General features: G+C 44.4%; 1 protein-coding gene across 3 annotated transcripts in view; it reads right to left on the bottom strand.

The window, feature by feature from the left end:
• Positions 1-9,236: 9,236 nt before the first annotated feature.
• srpx (sushi-repeat containing protein X-linked) overlaps positions 9,237-15,750 on the bottom strand; it is an 87,767-nt gene continuing 81,253 nt past the window's right edge. For 2 of the 3 annotated variants that reach the window (XM_078559768.1, XM_078559767.1), the window contains 2 exons: positions 14,143-14,264; positions 9,237-10,339 (listed from right to left, as the gene is read on the bottom strand). In XM_078559768.1, the coding sequence (XP_078415894.1) occupies positions 10,153-10,339; positions 14,143-14,264 (309 nt within the window). In that variant the 3' untranslated portion in view covers positions 9,237-10,152. The remainder of the gene's footprint in view (positions 10,340-14,142; positions 14,265-15,750) is intronic. The other variant, XM_078559766.1, reaches the window with a different exon arrangement.

Raw genomic sequence — 15,750 nt, 5'->3', positions numbered from 1 at the left:
AGTGGAGGCAAATTCAATCAAGGCTTTCAAAAGGAAATTGGATAATAATCTGGAGAGAAATAATTTGCACGGCTACGGGATACAGGCAGGTCATGGGAATCTCTTGCAGAGAGCCGGCACAGATGAGATGGGCTAAATAACTTCCTTACGTGCTGTAACCAATCTATGATTCCACAATTAGGATCCTCTGTGCACAAAACTAATAAATATATTCTATGTAAAACTTATAAGTATTTTAAATGATATAGTTATTTTTAATAAAGGATTCGTACAAAAGGTACATTTTCTAAGACAGATCAAATTGGAAATGGTCTAGTGTATCAATGTGCAAAACATTAAAAAAGTTATTTCGACCAAAGTTATTGGCCTTGAGTTTCTATGAGGTTGTGCTGGTTTTCAGCGCAGTATGGCCAAAGCACAAAAGATCAGGGAATTTCGAGCTCAAATTGCGCTGGTTTAAAAAACACTGAGCTAGGAAGCCAGCACTGCCCACTAAACTGACCACATCCCCCAGACTGAATAAATCACCAGTGTGACTTTTTGCTCGCTTGCAGGTCCTGATGAGGCGCTTAAAATTAAAGTAGCCTTTAGGCTCATGGGCACGCTAACAGGCACGTTTCAAAAGCTTTTAAATACTTTTAATTTACTAAGAAACTGACTGCATCAATGTAACTGGTAAAGGGTTCGAGGTTTTTTTTTTACAAGTCATTTGAGTTATTTGAAACTGGGCTGCTGACATGTGGGAAAATACACACTGATTTAAAATGCTTTGTTTTTGATGGACCCATTTTCAGCTGTATTGATAAAACGGAATCAAGTTACCACACTTAAATGTTTTCATTAAATATTTAATATATATTTTTTTTAAAGTTACATTCTAAATCACTGCCTGATTGCACGGGCAGGATTTTGCCCTCGTTGGGCTTGCTCAGCGAGGGGCGCGTGGGAGCAGCCGGGAAGCTGAGTGCTGCCCGCGATCGGGCCGCAGCAGTGATTTCACGCTGGCGGGCCAATTAATGCCCGGCTAGCGTGACCGCCAGCTGCAGAACATCCAAGAAGGGATGGGCGGGGGCAGGGGTCTGTTGGCCAATGGTGACCCGGCAGCCGGTTTATAAACGGCGTAGGCAGCCCCCGGGAGGCTGCCCACATTGGAGTTGCTGCAAGGACATGGCTGCAAACGCAGATGCAGAGGCTAGGAGGGAGGGCACGTCAGGTGGGCACTCTGCCCCCAGTTTTTCCGATGAGTGCCTCGCCACCCTCCTGGAAGAGGTGGCTGCCAGGGAGGTCACCCTTGTCCCCAGAAATGGGAGGAGGATGGCATCGCACCTCACAAAAAGGGCATGGGAGGAGGTGGCAGCCCGGGTGAGCAGCCATGACATGGTGTGGCACACATGGGTGCAGTGCCGGAAGCGCTTCAATGACCTGCTGCGCTCAGGAAAGGTGAGTACCGTGTTGGCATGGGTCAGTGTGTTGAAGTATTTTGGGCTGGCCATCCCCCCGTGGAGCTCAGGGGTGTTAGAATCTGAGTGCCAGCTGTCAATGATGCCCAAGCTGGCCAAGGGGCTGAGCCCTGGCTGCTTTGACTGAGTGCCTTGTGCCTTGGGGGCCACAACTTGGGTGTGCCCTGGGAGGTGCTCCTCAGGTGGGGCTGGCCAGGCTGCAATAGTGCTCCAGGTACAGAGTGAACTAATCAATGCTCCTCTGTCCTTTCAGGAGATACATCCCATAACAATATTGAGAGGTCGCGGACTGGCAGAGGACCCCACACCTCCACATGCTCTCCAGGTACGAGCAGGAGGCCTTCAAGCTCAAGAGGTGCCATGCATCTCGGTCAACTGGCCGCTGAGCGGCTGGGGTGTCAGACGAAGCTAAGAGTGCAGAGCACTGAGGTGAGAGTTTCGGATGCTGCAAACAATCTTGTGCAGTCTCACCATTGACGGGAGCCTCCAGATTGGATTCCTCATTGATCATTGAAAGATGGCACCATGATGCAGATTTCCATTGTCTCAACAGGGTCTCACTGCACAGTGACAGTGTGATGGCTTTAATTAATGACATATCCTTTTTCTCTCTTAGACCTGCCACCAAGCAGCCAAGCACAGGACCTCCAGGAGCTACCCCTGACACCGGAGAACCACCAGGCTCCAGGAGCATCTGCCTCACACACACTCTCTGAACCAGGCACCAGCGCAGATACCAGCACCTCGGTGGGCATTAGATCGGTGGCTAGTATCTCGGTGCACATTGGTGAGGGCACTTCACACTCGCTTGAGGTGCAGGCGGAGGCAGAGAGTACCCAGAGCACCAGCAGTCGGAGGACTGCTGGAAGCCAGGGCGATGCTCAGTCGAAGGCTGACGATGAGTTTCTGGAGTCGTCCATTAGGCAGCAGATGCTGGATGTCCAGCGGGGTGTGCGGGAAGATCTGGCAGAGATCCATGAGGGTCTGTGTGCCATGGTCTCCGTTGTGGAGGAAACCCTGCAGAGTGTGAGCACTGCGTTGACCCTCATGGCCGAGTGCAATGCCTCCTCCATTGAATGAGTGGCGATTCTCACAGAGAGGCTGCTCCAGGAACAGAATGAGGGGTTCCTGGGGTTGCTCTCGGACCTGCAAGCCCTCACACAGGCACTGACCTCAGGTGGTCAGTGTCTGTATGCGAGATGGATTGGGCACCCAGTATCCCAGCTAGGTGCCCATCCATCAATGGCGAGGAGGGAGGTCTACAGCGACCTCACATTAACGCACAAGCTGCTTGTCGTCTCTGTGGGCTCCTCTCAGGGCGCTCTGGATGATGGCAGCAGCTCCTCCACCCCTCTGCCGGTGACCGTGGCATCTGATGAAGCTGCGGTGACTGGGGAGATGCCAGCCGTGGCACTAGCCGCTCCATCCCAGGTTCTAAGACAGGCTCCACTGGCAAGAGGCCAACCGCCAAGGTCATCGAAGCCAACAGGACACCAGAGTCTACAGGCTGTCTCCTATGCCAGGTGTCAGCAAGGGGGGAGCACCTAGACGTAGCACTCGGAACTGTAAGTTTAAAGCACCATAAGTACAAGAGGGACTGATCACGGGTAATCTTTTGTTCTCCCATTTTTTTTTACTTTTTTAATGGTGTGACCACCAACACCTGATTTTGTTCTGTTCAATAATCTGAGAGTTCCAACATTAAATTACATTTGCTTTTGTTTTATTGGTCTGAGTATGCTTCATCTGCTTTGTAGGTGCAGGTAGGCCTGTGTGTAATGCTGGACATGGGTGGCTCGAAACATTATTGCACAGGCACTGAATGTTTCTTGAGGGAAAAGGAAGGGATCATTTCTGAGATCCAGGATAGTGGTGGCAGCCCTGGCATGAGGTGGTGGTGCTTATTTGGCAGCCTAGCTGAAGGAGCGTTGGATCAAGGCGTCCCTGCCTCCCTGGAGGTTACTGAGGTCTAGCTCCATGCCCTCATCATTCTCCTCATCATGCTCCTCTTCTGACTGACTGCTGGACTCATCATCTGTTGCCTGTGGAGCTTCGTCAAGATCCTCTTCCTCCAGCGGGTCCCCCCTTGCCAGTGCCAGATTGTGGAGAGTGCAGCATGCAACCACTATCAGTAACACCCGCTGTGGGGGGTATTGTAGTGCACTCTCTGAGCAATCCAGGCATCGGAAGTCTTGAGAAGACCTATGGTTCTCTCTACCTCTGCTCTGTGGAGGCATGACTCCTGTTGTAACACTGCTCGGCCTCTGTTCTTGGGTGGCAGAGAAGTGTCATGAGCCACCTTCTCAGGGGATAGCGCTTGTCACCCAGCAGCCATCCATCCAGTTGGGCTGGAGCACTGAAGAGTCTCAGCACCTGGGAGTGTCTCAGGATGTAAGCATCATGGGAGCTTCCAGGGTACCTTGCACAGACTTGTAGAATCAGCATCCTGTGATCACACACTATCTGCACGTTCATGGAGTGAAATCCCTTCCTGTTGATGAAAGCACCGGGCTGACCTGCTGGCACCTTGATGGCCACACGTGTGGTTGATTAGACCCTGGACGTGGGGGAACCCAGCAATCGCTGCAAAGCCTCTGGCTCACTCCATCTGGCTGGCTTCGTCAATACAGAAATGAAGGAAAGTCAATACCCACCTGCACAGAGCTTCTCTCACAAGCTTCACACAACAGCGGACAGCTTTTTGGGAGACTCCACGCAGATCCCCCACTGACCCCTGGAAAGAGCTGGAGGCATAGAAGTTGAAGGCCACTGTGACCTTCAGAGCCACTGACATGGGGTGTCCACCCACACAGTCGGAGCTGATCTCAGGGCCAATCATCTGACAAATAGAGGTCACTGTCTCCCTGGAGAGATGGACCCTCCTTCAGCATTGCACGTCGGACATATTGAGGTAGCTACATCGCCGCCTGTGAACCCTGGCAGCAGGATAGTGGCGTCTTCTGCGGCCCCTTTTGCCTTGGACTTCCTGCTGGCTCTGCTCCCCTTGTGCTTGTGCCTATCCTCCCACAGGTCCCTACCCTGGAAGCTGTATCAGGACACATGGCCTCCTCTCCCTTCTGCCCCTCTGTTCCTCCTCAGAGGAAGTGCCTCCAACAGAGACCACAATCCCCACTACCAGGGTAATGGAATGTGGTCTGATACCTGGAAGGGTCCACACGGTTTGAATCCTCAGGGGGCCTTGGAGGCACCAGTGAGTCCTGAAAGGAAGCCTGGAAATGCTAAGAATAAAGCCCCGATCAGAGATTAAGCTGCCAAGTGCCAATAAGCAACCAGCAGCAAACTATCTCCAAAACTCCTCACTACTCACTCTGGCAATGCTGCTGACCCTTTTTATCCTGCCCGTGGATGAGGTTTTGCAAATTATGGCCTGCCCGCCTGCCCATTTTGCCCATTCAATGAGCGAAAAATTGCATGGGCTACGTAAAATCAGCTTCAATTGGGGGTCAAGGGCCTTAACTGGCCTCTTAATGAATGGCGAGCACGGCTCCAACTCCCACAAGTGCCCGCTGACCGAAATATCACACGAGTGCACGTTGAGGCGCTCACCCAACGTCATCGCGCTTCATTTTACGCTCGTTGGGCTCCAGCTCGCACCTGCCTGACGAGCGGAAAATTCTGCCCCTAGAATTCATGGAAACTTGCGTATTCGGATATATGCAAATGAGTTTGGATGGAAGCTTGACTCAAGAAAACATTAAAGCTAGTGCAATTTTGAGCACAGTTTGCACCTGGATCACTGATTGCACCCATAGCAGAAACTCCAGGCCATCTTCAAATGATAAATAACTCTCTGTATGATTAGTTTGAAATCAATACAGCAGTACCAATAAATCAGATAATCAGATACCATTTAAATCATTCCAGGCAAATGTTGAAAATACATGTAAAGCTATAAGGAAAGTTAAGTAACTAGCATTGTAATGTCTTTGCCATTCTACACAAGAGTCTTAACTTTTAAAAGAATTATAAATTAAGAGTATGACAAAAGTACTACGTTAATTTTAATGCACCTAATTCCAATAATAAGAATAAACATGCTTAATATTAATGTAAAGACAGGGAACAGCAATAAAATATCCAAGTGTATATTTACACAGTAATTGGTCAGCTTGTGAACAGAATAGAAGGTGCAGATCATTTACAAATGTAAACAAGAAGTCACAATCCTTTATGTTCATTAATAAACCAACACAAAAAACATACAAATCTGTGATTTAGAAATAGTAACCACAGGCTCGAGCTGAATTTGCAATATTTCCTAGCAATACCAACCTCACTGCATGTTAGTAGCTGACTTTGCATTGCACATGTAGAGTAAAGAAAGCAAACCATAAAGATTTCTGCTTTGAGCTTCCTTAAATCACTGACACCCATTATTTTTGATCCAAGGAGCATATTAATTTAGTCTCAGCCAGCTAAGTCAGTCCAGTCCACACAGTCCAAACTACAGCTCTCTGTGCATAAATGCTACTTTGGTGTCAGAAAGATGAATGTCAAGCCAGAGTGTAAGCTTCCTGTCCATGTATCACCACTTTCATCTAATAGCGCGCTAACAAATTGTAAAACGCTCAACCTAGGGTGGTGTATTGAAGTGACAAGTAATCTTCTGGTCAGAAGCAGGTAAGACACTCCATCCAAGTTTAAGAAAAAAGTGCAATATATTGATTCTGTTTTATCATCTGAACAGGGAATAAACAGTTCAGCTAGCACAATAGAAAAATACACCATTTTAACCCTTTAAGTACTGCAGTGCCTTGTCACTGCAAAACCAGAATCTACATTCATCATGACTGATGTTTGACCACAAAACTGATTTGATTAAACAACTTGGATTGCCACAAAGCCAGTAAAAGATATTCAAATTAGGTAAGAAGAACCCACCATCATGCCAAATCCTGCAGAGGCCAAAGGTCACAGACAGGACAGCCCTGTGGCAACCATGGACACACATTTTACTAGTAAGATGATATACATTTTATTCATACAAATAAATCAAAAACATAATGGGTGGCACTCTTTTCATAGTGATTAGTGTGATTAATACATTCGTACTTTGCCTCCTTTTTCCTACTGCTGCATAAATTATTAATCTAATCCTCAGTGATGTGGTTTGAAAGGATATAAATTCTACCATAAATAAAAACAGAAAGTGCTGGAAATACTCAGCACGTCTGGCAGCATCTATGGAAAGAGAAACAGAGTTAACATTTCAAGCCAAATTCAACTCTTCTTAATAACATTTTAAGCAAAAATCATTTTTTAAAATTCTTTTATGGGATGTTGGCATCGCTGACAAGGCCAGCATTTGTTACCCATCTCTAATTGTCCTTGAAAAGGTGGTGGTGAGCCGGCATCTTGAATCACTGTAGTCCATGTGGTGTAGGTATAACTAGACTACTGCAAGGACATGCGATCCATGCTTTTGACCCAGTAACAATGAAGGATGATATAGTTCAAAATCAGGTTGCTGTGTGGCTTGGAGGGGAACTTGCAGGTGATGCTATTCCCATGTGTCTGCTGCCTTTGTCCTTCTAGAGAGTAGAGGCTTGTCTATGGTACAAATTGCTGCAACGATACTCTGGTGGTGGAGGGCGTGAATGTTTAAGGTGGTGGATGAGGTGCCAAACAAAGCGGCTGCTTTGTCCTGCATGGTGTCTAGCTTCTTGTGTGTTGTCGGAGCTGCACTCATCCAGGCAAGTGGAACGTATTCCATCACACAGCTCACTTGTGCCTTGTAGATGGCAAACAGGCATTGGGGAGTCAGGAGGTGAGTTACATGCTACAGAATTCCCAGCTTCTCACCTGTTTTGTAGTCACAGTATTTATATGGCTGGTCCAGTTCAGTTTCAATGGTGCCCTCACCCAAGATGTTAATAGTGGGGGATTCAGTGATGGTAATGCCATTGAGTGTCAAGGGGAGATGGTTAGATTCTCCCTTGTTGGAGATGATTATTGCCTGGCACTTGTGTGGCACAAATGTTACTTGCCGCTTGTCAGCCCAAGCCTAGATATTGTCCAGGTCTTGCTGCATTTGGACATAGGCTGCTTCTGTTATGTAGAAAGCGAAGTTCTTTTCCTTGGAGAAGATAAGGTTGAGAGAGGATTGATAGAGGTATTCAAAATCATGAAGGGTCTGAACAGATAGGGAAAAACTGTTCCTATTGGGAAGGATCGAGAATAAGGGCATAGAGTTAAGGTTATTGGCAAATGAAACAATGGAAACATGAGGAGAAACTTTTTCACACAGCGAGTGGTTAGTATATGGAATGCATTGTCTGAGTGCGTGGTGGAGGCAGGTTCAATCGAGCCATTGAAGAGGAAATTGGATTATTATCTGAAAAGAACTAACGTAGAGGGCTACAGGGAGAAGGTGGGAGAATTTATCTTTCGGAGAGCCAGTGCAGACACAACAGGCTGAATCACCTTCTTTTGTGCTGTAACAGTTCTGTGTTTCAGTGGTTCTGGACCTGAACTTCCTCAGAGTGGCAATCAGCATCGGATTGCCACTCCGTCCCCAATTTCTTACCTGAATATTTTCCCAGCCTGTCTCACCCAACCTTCCAACTCAGGCCAGAAGAGATCCAAGCAGTGCAGTGTGTCCCCGGGGCCCAGTGTCAAAGTGCAGCTGAGTGGGAGGGAAGGAGGTCATGCCCCCCTTTTTTATGGCACTAGCTGCCAAAAACCAGGTAGGTTTAAAGGTCCATTGAAATTTAAAGGTCCTTGACAGGTCAGGGAGAAGCTAAGTGTCTAAAGTAAGTGGATAGGCTTCGGAGATGGGGGGATTCGGAGGTCAGGGGATCAGAGGTCGGGTGGTCAGTGATCGCTGGGTCAGAGGTCGGTTGCTATGGGGTCAGAGCAGGGCTGGGCCTCAGGTCGAGTCAGGGCTCAGGGGATGGTGGGAGGAGAGGGGGAGGGTTTTGCGCCTTGAGTCAGGTCATGTCGGGCCTGGGTGGGATGATGTTGGGCCTCGCAATGTGAGTCGAGCCTCGGGTTAGATCAGGCCTGGGGGGAGCGTCAGGCCTCAGTTACAGGGTGGGTGGTAGGATCAAGCCTTGGTTTGGGTTGTGTTGGGCCTGGGAGGGAGTGGGGGTGAGTGTCGGGCCTGGGGGGGCGGGGGACGGAAGAGTCCCGTGGGCACTTCTGAGCAATTGCCGTGCAAACCTTACCTGTGAACTTCCGAAGGAGATTGCCCAGCGCATCTTTGGGGTACTCCCCCAATACGACGCTGGGGAGCTTGGAAGTTAAGACCCTCTATGATCTGAAAAGTCGGAAATGGTACTGAACATGATGCAATCATTTGCAAACATCCACATTTCTGATCTGAAGATGGAGGAATGTCATTGATAAAGCAGCTGAAGATGATTCATCTTAGGACATAATATCATTCAGTTAGATCAGGCATTTTAATGGAATATGGTGTTGGCCAAGTCAAGTTGCTTACGACACTAATGCAATACCAGCAATTCTGCTCCATACAGCTCCAGTACATCACTGTTCAAAGCCTCCATGAGCACCATGAAGGCTTTTCTCTAGGGAATTTTGGACAAGTGTCTAGTCCTTTCATGACTTTGATCTAAAGTACAATTCTGTGAAGGATCCACACAAGCACAACAGACAGTACATTAGATAAGTGAATATTCTCTTTCCAAGCTAGGTCTTCAATTCTGTTTCATATATATTTGAACCCTTGAAGTATGAACCTTGAGCTTGTGAATTGTGAACTTTCCAAGTACAACTGCAACAATTTCGAGAAAATTGTCAATTTATAATTCTTTTATTGAATGGATACTTCTACACATACATACACACATACATAGAATGTGACTAGATTTGTGCCAATTACAACATATTATTTCTCCCATATAAATATTGCATTTGCATCCATTTCTAATGTGCACATGCAGAAGAAAGAACTAATATAATGCAATACAATAAGATTTGTCTGTAAAAAGTTGTATTGGATTGTTTAGCAACAGGCATCTGCCATTTTAAAATTCAGACTTGCAGTTCATGTGCTCATTATATTTATTCCTTCCCTCCAACACCCAGCATAAAATAATTATACTTGTCTTAAGCCTACATTGAATTATGTCACCTGGCTTTAAAACCACCCAAAGTACCCAGAAAATCTGGATCTCCATTTTCTGTATGATGATATGTCAGCATAAAATGACCAACATTTAGAAAATAGATCCTCATATCAACAGTACATCTTTTTGATCGAAGGCATTGGATTGACCTGACGAATACAGAAAGGATTGAGAGTGACAAAGAAGAAGTGGCATTTGTTGGCAATAACAACAATATTAAATGCTCATTATTGCACTAACATACAATCTATTATTTTTGAAGTATGTGAAAACAATAGGATGAACAATTCTGGCGTATTTCCAAACCTAGGTACATCTTTCCAGGTATACTATTTTCAAACTCTGCTCCTGTGGTACAGTTTAATGTAAGAGGGGTATAAATTACATCATGCACAATACTTTACATATTTATCATAATAAAACTATGTGCTGCACTTTAGCAAAGGTCTCAGAAACTAAACAGAAAAGTTTCAGAACATGTTACTTTTTATATATTAATAGCACTTTCAATATTTCAGATTATAGCTTGAAGATGGACCTTAGAAAACTGCAGTTGTTCCACTGAAGAGTCATCTTGAGCTTTAGGATGAATTGCATGACTGACCACTTGCAGCCTGCAACTTGACTTCTTCTTTTCTCAAGGAAAATGTGTCAATCAATGTGAAGAGCTCAGCAGCAGTGACTGGGAAAGGATAGCGCTCCTTGTCCATACCATACTTGTCAACAAGAACCATGTTGAAGTTCGACTGTGAAATCCGAAGCAGCAGCCTGCCAACCAATAATAAAATGCATCAAAGAAAAGCCTGATCGAGAAAATGAAAGTACAAGTATTCACATATGCCTGCCTTAAAACAAAAAAAAATGGAAATATCTCAGCAGGTTTGGCAGGACCTTTGGCAGGATCCTGAAGAAGCAACTTTAGTCTGGAGGCATTGACAGACTTACTTTTGGTTCTCAGGTGGAAGGAGGGTTTTTGAATATTTTTAAGGCAGAGGTTCTTGATAAGCAAGGTTATCAGGGGTAGGCGGGAATGTGGAGTTGGTAGGCGGGAATGTGGAGTTGAGATTACAATCAGATCAGTCATGATCTCATTGAAAGGCAGTACAGGCTCAAAGGGCCGAGTGGCATACTCCTGCTCGGAATTCATATTTAGGTTTGTTCATATGTAGGTCACTGGGAGTTGTGACAGAAGTTAAGGAGGCCATGGGAAAAACTGACCGTGCACTGGGATTCATTTCTAAAAGGATGGAGTTGGGGAGTGGGAATATCATGTTGGACTTGTGTGGAGACTTAGTTGGATCGTGCTTAGAATGCTGCACATGGTTCTGGTCTCCATATTGTAGAAAGTAAGGAAGAAGAGGAGTCATAAAGTTGGCATGGTTAGAGTTTTTTTTTATGGAGTGTAATTGAGTAGCTCCTAGAAATCAGCCAGCAGCAGCATGGATAACAGTCCGGGAGCACACACTTCCCTGACTCTTGGAGACAAGAGGGGAAAAGATGAAAGAAGTATGTGTGCCCTCTTAGGAGTGTACATAACAAATGTGGAACAAACACATTTATTACAACTAAATAAACTAAGGCTATAGATAGGGCTTTAAAGCAAATAGAGCAGGGGTAGGGTTATGGAGAGGGGATACATAGGCTTACAAAGCAAAAGGATATGGCAGCATTGCAGGGCAGCTATTTCGGTAATGGTACCCAAAGTGTGACAGGAAGGGACAGAGCGTACAAACATAAAAAAACAGCAGCAAAAGCATCAAAGGAGAAAAAAAATGGTGAAAAGGTAAAATGAATGGCTCTTTACTTAAATGCACGCAGTATTCAGAACAAAATAAATGAATTAATGGCACAAATAGAGGTTGATGGGTATGATCTTCTAGCCATTATGCTTACAATGTGATCAAAGCTGGGAACTTAATATTCAGGTGTATATGACTTTTTGAAAGGACAGGCAGGAAGGAAAGGGTGGTGGGATAGCTTTATTAGTACGAGATGGAATAACTACGATAGCAAGAAATTATCTTGGATCGGAAGATGTGGAATTCATATGGGTAGAGGTAAGAAATAACAAGGGGAAGACGACACTGGTGGGAGTAGTCTATTGGCTCCCTAACAGTGGCTATACTGTAGGACAGAGAATAAATCAGGAGATAATGAGGGCATGTAAAAAAGGCAGTACATTAATCATGGTCATTTTAATCTTCATGTAGATTGAGAAAATTAAATTGGCAGAGGTAGCCACAAGTAAGAATTCATAGAGTGTATTCAGGACAGTTTCCTAGAACAATATATTGTGGATCCAACCAGGGATCAGGCTATTTTGGTTCTGATAATATGTAATGAGGCAGGTTTAATAAATGATCTCAGGGTAAAAGATCCCCTAGGAAACAGTGACCATAACATGGTACAATTTAGCATTTAGTTTGAGAGTGAGAAACTTGGGTCAGAAACAACTGTGCTAAATTTAAATAAGGGTAATTACAAAGGAATGAGGGCAGAGTTGGCTGGAGCGGACTGGGAAAGGAGTTTAGCAGAAAAGACAGTTAATAAACAACGGAAGACGTTTATGAAAATTGTTCACGACTCACAACAAACATATATCCCAGTGAGGAAGATGGATTCGAGGAAGGGGTATACCAACCACGATTAACCAAGCAAGTTAGGATAGTATTAAATTGAAAGAAAAAACATACAACATGGCAAAGATTAGTGGTAAACCGGAGGATTGGGAATGTTTTAAAAACCAACAAAAGATGACCAAAAAGATAATAAAGAGGGAGAAAATAAACTTTGAGGGTAAACTAGCAAGTAACATAAAAACGGAGAGGAAGAGCTTCTTTAAATATATAAAAAAGGAAGCGAGAGGCCAAAGTGAACATAGGCCCCTCAGAGAATTAGGCTGGGGAAATAATAATGGGGAACCAGGAAATGGCAGAGGGGTTGAATAAACACTTTGCATCAGTCTTCACAGTAGAGACACTAATAGCATTCCAAAAATACTAAATAATTAGGTGACAAAAGTGAGGGAGGAAATAAATACAATAACTATCACTAGAGAAAAAAGTACTAGGGAAACTAATGGGGCTAAAGACCGTTAAGTCCCCTGGGCCTGATGGGTTGCATCCTAGGATATTAAAGGAAGTAGCTGCACAGATAGTGGATGCAATGGTAATAATCTTCCAAGAATCCTTAGATTCTGGAGAAATCCTGGAGGATTGGAAAACTGCCAATGTAACGCCCTTATTCAAAAAGGGAGGGAGACAAAAAAAAACAGGTAACTATAGGCCAGTTAGCTTAACATCCGTTTTGGGAAAATGTTAGAGTCTATTGTAAAGGATGTCATAGCAGAGCATTTAGAAATGCATAATACACTCAAGAAGACTCAGCATGGCTTCATGAAGGGGAAATCATGCCTGACAAATTTATTAGAATTCTTTGAGGGGGTAACAAGCATGGTAGATAAGGAGAAACCAGTAGATGTAATATATTTGGATTTCCAATAAGAGTCCATGGTGTTGGGGGTAGTATATTAGCATGGATAGAGGATTGGCTAACTAATAAAAGACAGAGAGTTAGGATAAGGGGGGTATTTTCAGGATGGCAACCTATTAGTGGAGTGCCACAGGGATCGGTGCTAGGGCCACAATTATTTACAATGTATATTAATAAATTGGATAAGGGAAGTGAATATACTATCGCCAAGTTTGAGGGTGACGCAAAAATAGGTGGGAAGGCAAGTGGTGGGGATGACACAAAGAGTCTACAGAGAGATATAGACAGGTTAAGTAAGTGGGCAAAAACTTGGCAGGTGGAATATAATGTGGGAAAATGTGAGTTTATGCACTTTGGCAGCAAGAATAGAGGAGCTGAATATTATTTAAATGGAGAAAGACTGTAGAAAGCTGCATCACAGAAGGATTTGGGGGTCCTCGTGCATGAATCCCAGAAAGTTCAGTAGGTAATGGGGAACCAAATGGAATGTTGACCTTTATTTCAAAGAGAATGGAGTATAAAAATAGGGAAGTGTTGCTAAAACTATACAAGGCACTAATTAGACCACACCTAGGGTAGCCTGAGTTTTGGTCCCCTTATCTAAAGAAAGATATAGTGGCGTTGAAGGCAGTCCAGAGAAGGTTCAGTAGGTTGATCCCTGGTATGGAGGGATTTTCTTATGAGGGGAGGTTGAGTTGGTTGAGCTTGTACTCATTGGATTTTAGAAGAATGAGAGGCGACCTTATTGAAACATGGTTGAGGATTATCAGATCAGCCATGATCTCATTGAATAGCAGAGCAGACTCGATGGGCCAAATGGCCTACCTCTGCTCCTACTTCTTTATGGTCTTAATAGAAAAAGCATTATATTTATATAACTGTCCAAGAATAAAGCCTGAATTTTTTTCTTGCCCTTCCTTAACTTGTGGCATTTCTTAAACATCAAGTCGCTGTGTTGTTTAAAGTTTGCAAGAGCAGCATCATATATTTCAAGCGTTCTTCAGATTAGGCAACTATTTTAAACTTGGCACACAACTTTATTCAAAAAGTACAGAAACAACTTTGCAATTGTGTCTTACCTCAGCTGCAAAACAAGTAACGGTGACAAGAATCTTTCTCTTATTCTCCCTACTAGCACGGGGTAAACACCAACTAGTTCTATGACTGTCACATGTCTCAAGTCAAAGCCACATATAGCTTGCTGCAAAGAATCATATGAAGTATGTTTCAATATATACAACTCAAAATTCATCTTGAAATTCTAATATGTTTATGCTCACAAGTTCATTTTTTCAAGAGAGCAATCTACTGCCACCCTCTCAGGGTAACAAGGAAAGTAAGTTGTCAGGAGGAGGTAGAGAGCCTGCAAAGGGTTAGAGACAGGTTAAGTGAATAGGCAGAAATTTGGCAGATGGAGTTTAATATGGGGAAATGTGAACTTGTCCACTTGGGCAGGAAAAATAAAAAAGCAATGTACTATTTAAATGGAGAGAGATCGCAGAATTCGATGCGTCAGAGGAATCCGAGTATCCTGGTTCACGATTCACAAAAAAGTTAGTGTGCAAGTACATCAAGTGATTAGGAAGGCAAATGTTGTGGTATTTCCAGCTTCACCCACATCCCGAGACCAAATATATTTTGATGTAAAATGCAACAGTTTCAAGTTATTTATTCATTTCAAAGGTCAATTGTCTTATAAAACATTCCTAAGTGAAACATTATCATGGTTGATGCATAAATGTTAAAAATATAACAGCAGCTCCTAGCTGGTCCAGATTATAGTACAGAGAAGGCTGTAAATTAGGGACACCTTAGGGACTTTCATCAGTTACCCTTTATTTACAGGTGTTTATATCTTCAAAATGACTATTGAGTTAACTATCCCAGGATTAGCAGGATCACCTGCAGTGTTCCTTCCTTTCTTCACCCTCACCAGGAATTGTGCCTAATTCTGCAGCCCTGCCACCACCATGTGATTTCAATTCATTTACTGTTTATTGGTTTTTTTAGTTCATTACCATCCCAGGGTCCTTTTCCATGGAGAAAGGGATATCCTTCCATTTCATTTTCCGCCCTCCCATGCAGTATAAATCCATGTTCCCTTTGAGATTTGGTATTCTTGCGAATCAGTCCTGATGAGTGCACTTGATCTCTCCCCCAACAAAACATTGGACTGGATTTTGTCCAAGGAGACTGGAATAGGGAGTTGGGAATTTTCCCAACTCCACAAGCCCTTCTCCATTTTGGAGGAGCCTGCCCGCCTTATTTTCATGTCGGCAAGGCATGAAGGGGGTACAGACTAAGCTTCCACCTATGGAGGCTAGCGAGGTGGCAATGGAGGCAGGCGGATGCTGAGCCTGGTAGGCTGGAAGGCTCGCCTCCATTTACGGAGAAACTGGCCCATTTGTATTCATGACTGTTAGGCCTTCTAGCCCCTACACCTTACCCCATTCACTGCTTAACCCCCATCCCCCTTACACCATTTGAACCCTCCATGCCTCCTCATTTCTCCCATGTCCGTTTCATGTTCCCTCATATTTCCCATGCTCCCTCATTATGAGCAATCTGGAAAAACAGATGTTTGGCCAAATGCTTTACCTGCTTTTGCTGATACAGTTGTCAGAGGGCCTCATTATGAATGTTTAGTCTGAGCTCCAAGAATGGCTAATAGACTGAGCTCAGCAGGA

Source organism: Cetorhinus maximus, chromosome 16 (assembly GCF_964194155.1).
Source record: "Cetorhinus maximus chromosome 16, sCetMax3.hap1.1, whole genome shotgun sequence".
NCBI classification, from domain to species: Eukaryota; Metazoa; Chordata; class Chondrichthyes; order Lamniformes; family Cetorhinidae; genus Cetorhinus; species Cetorhinus maximus.
This window is presented reverse-complemented; position numbering and strand designations above follow the sequence as displayed.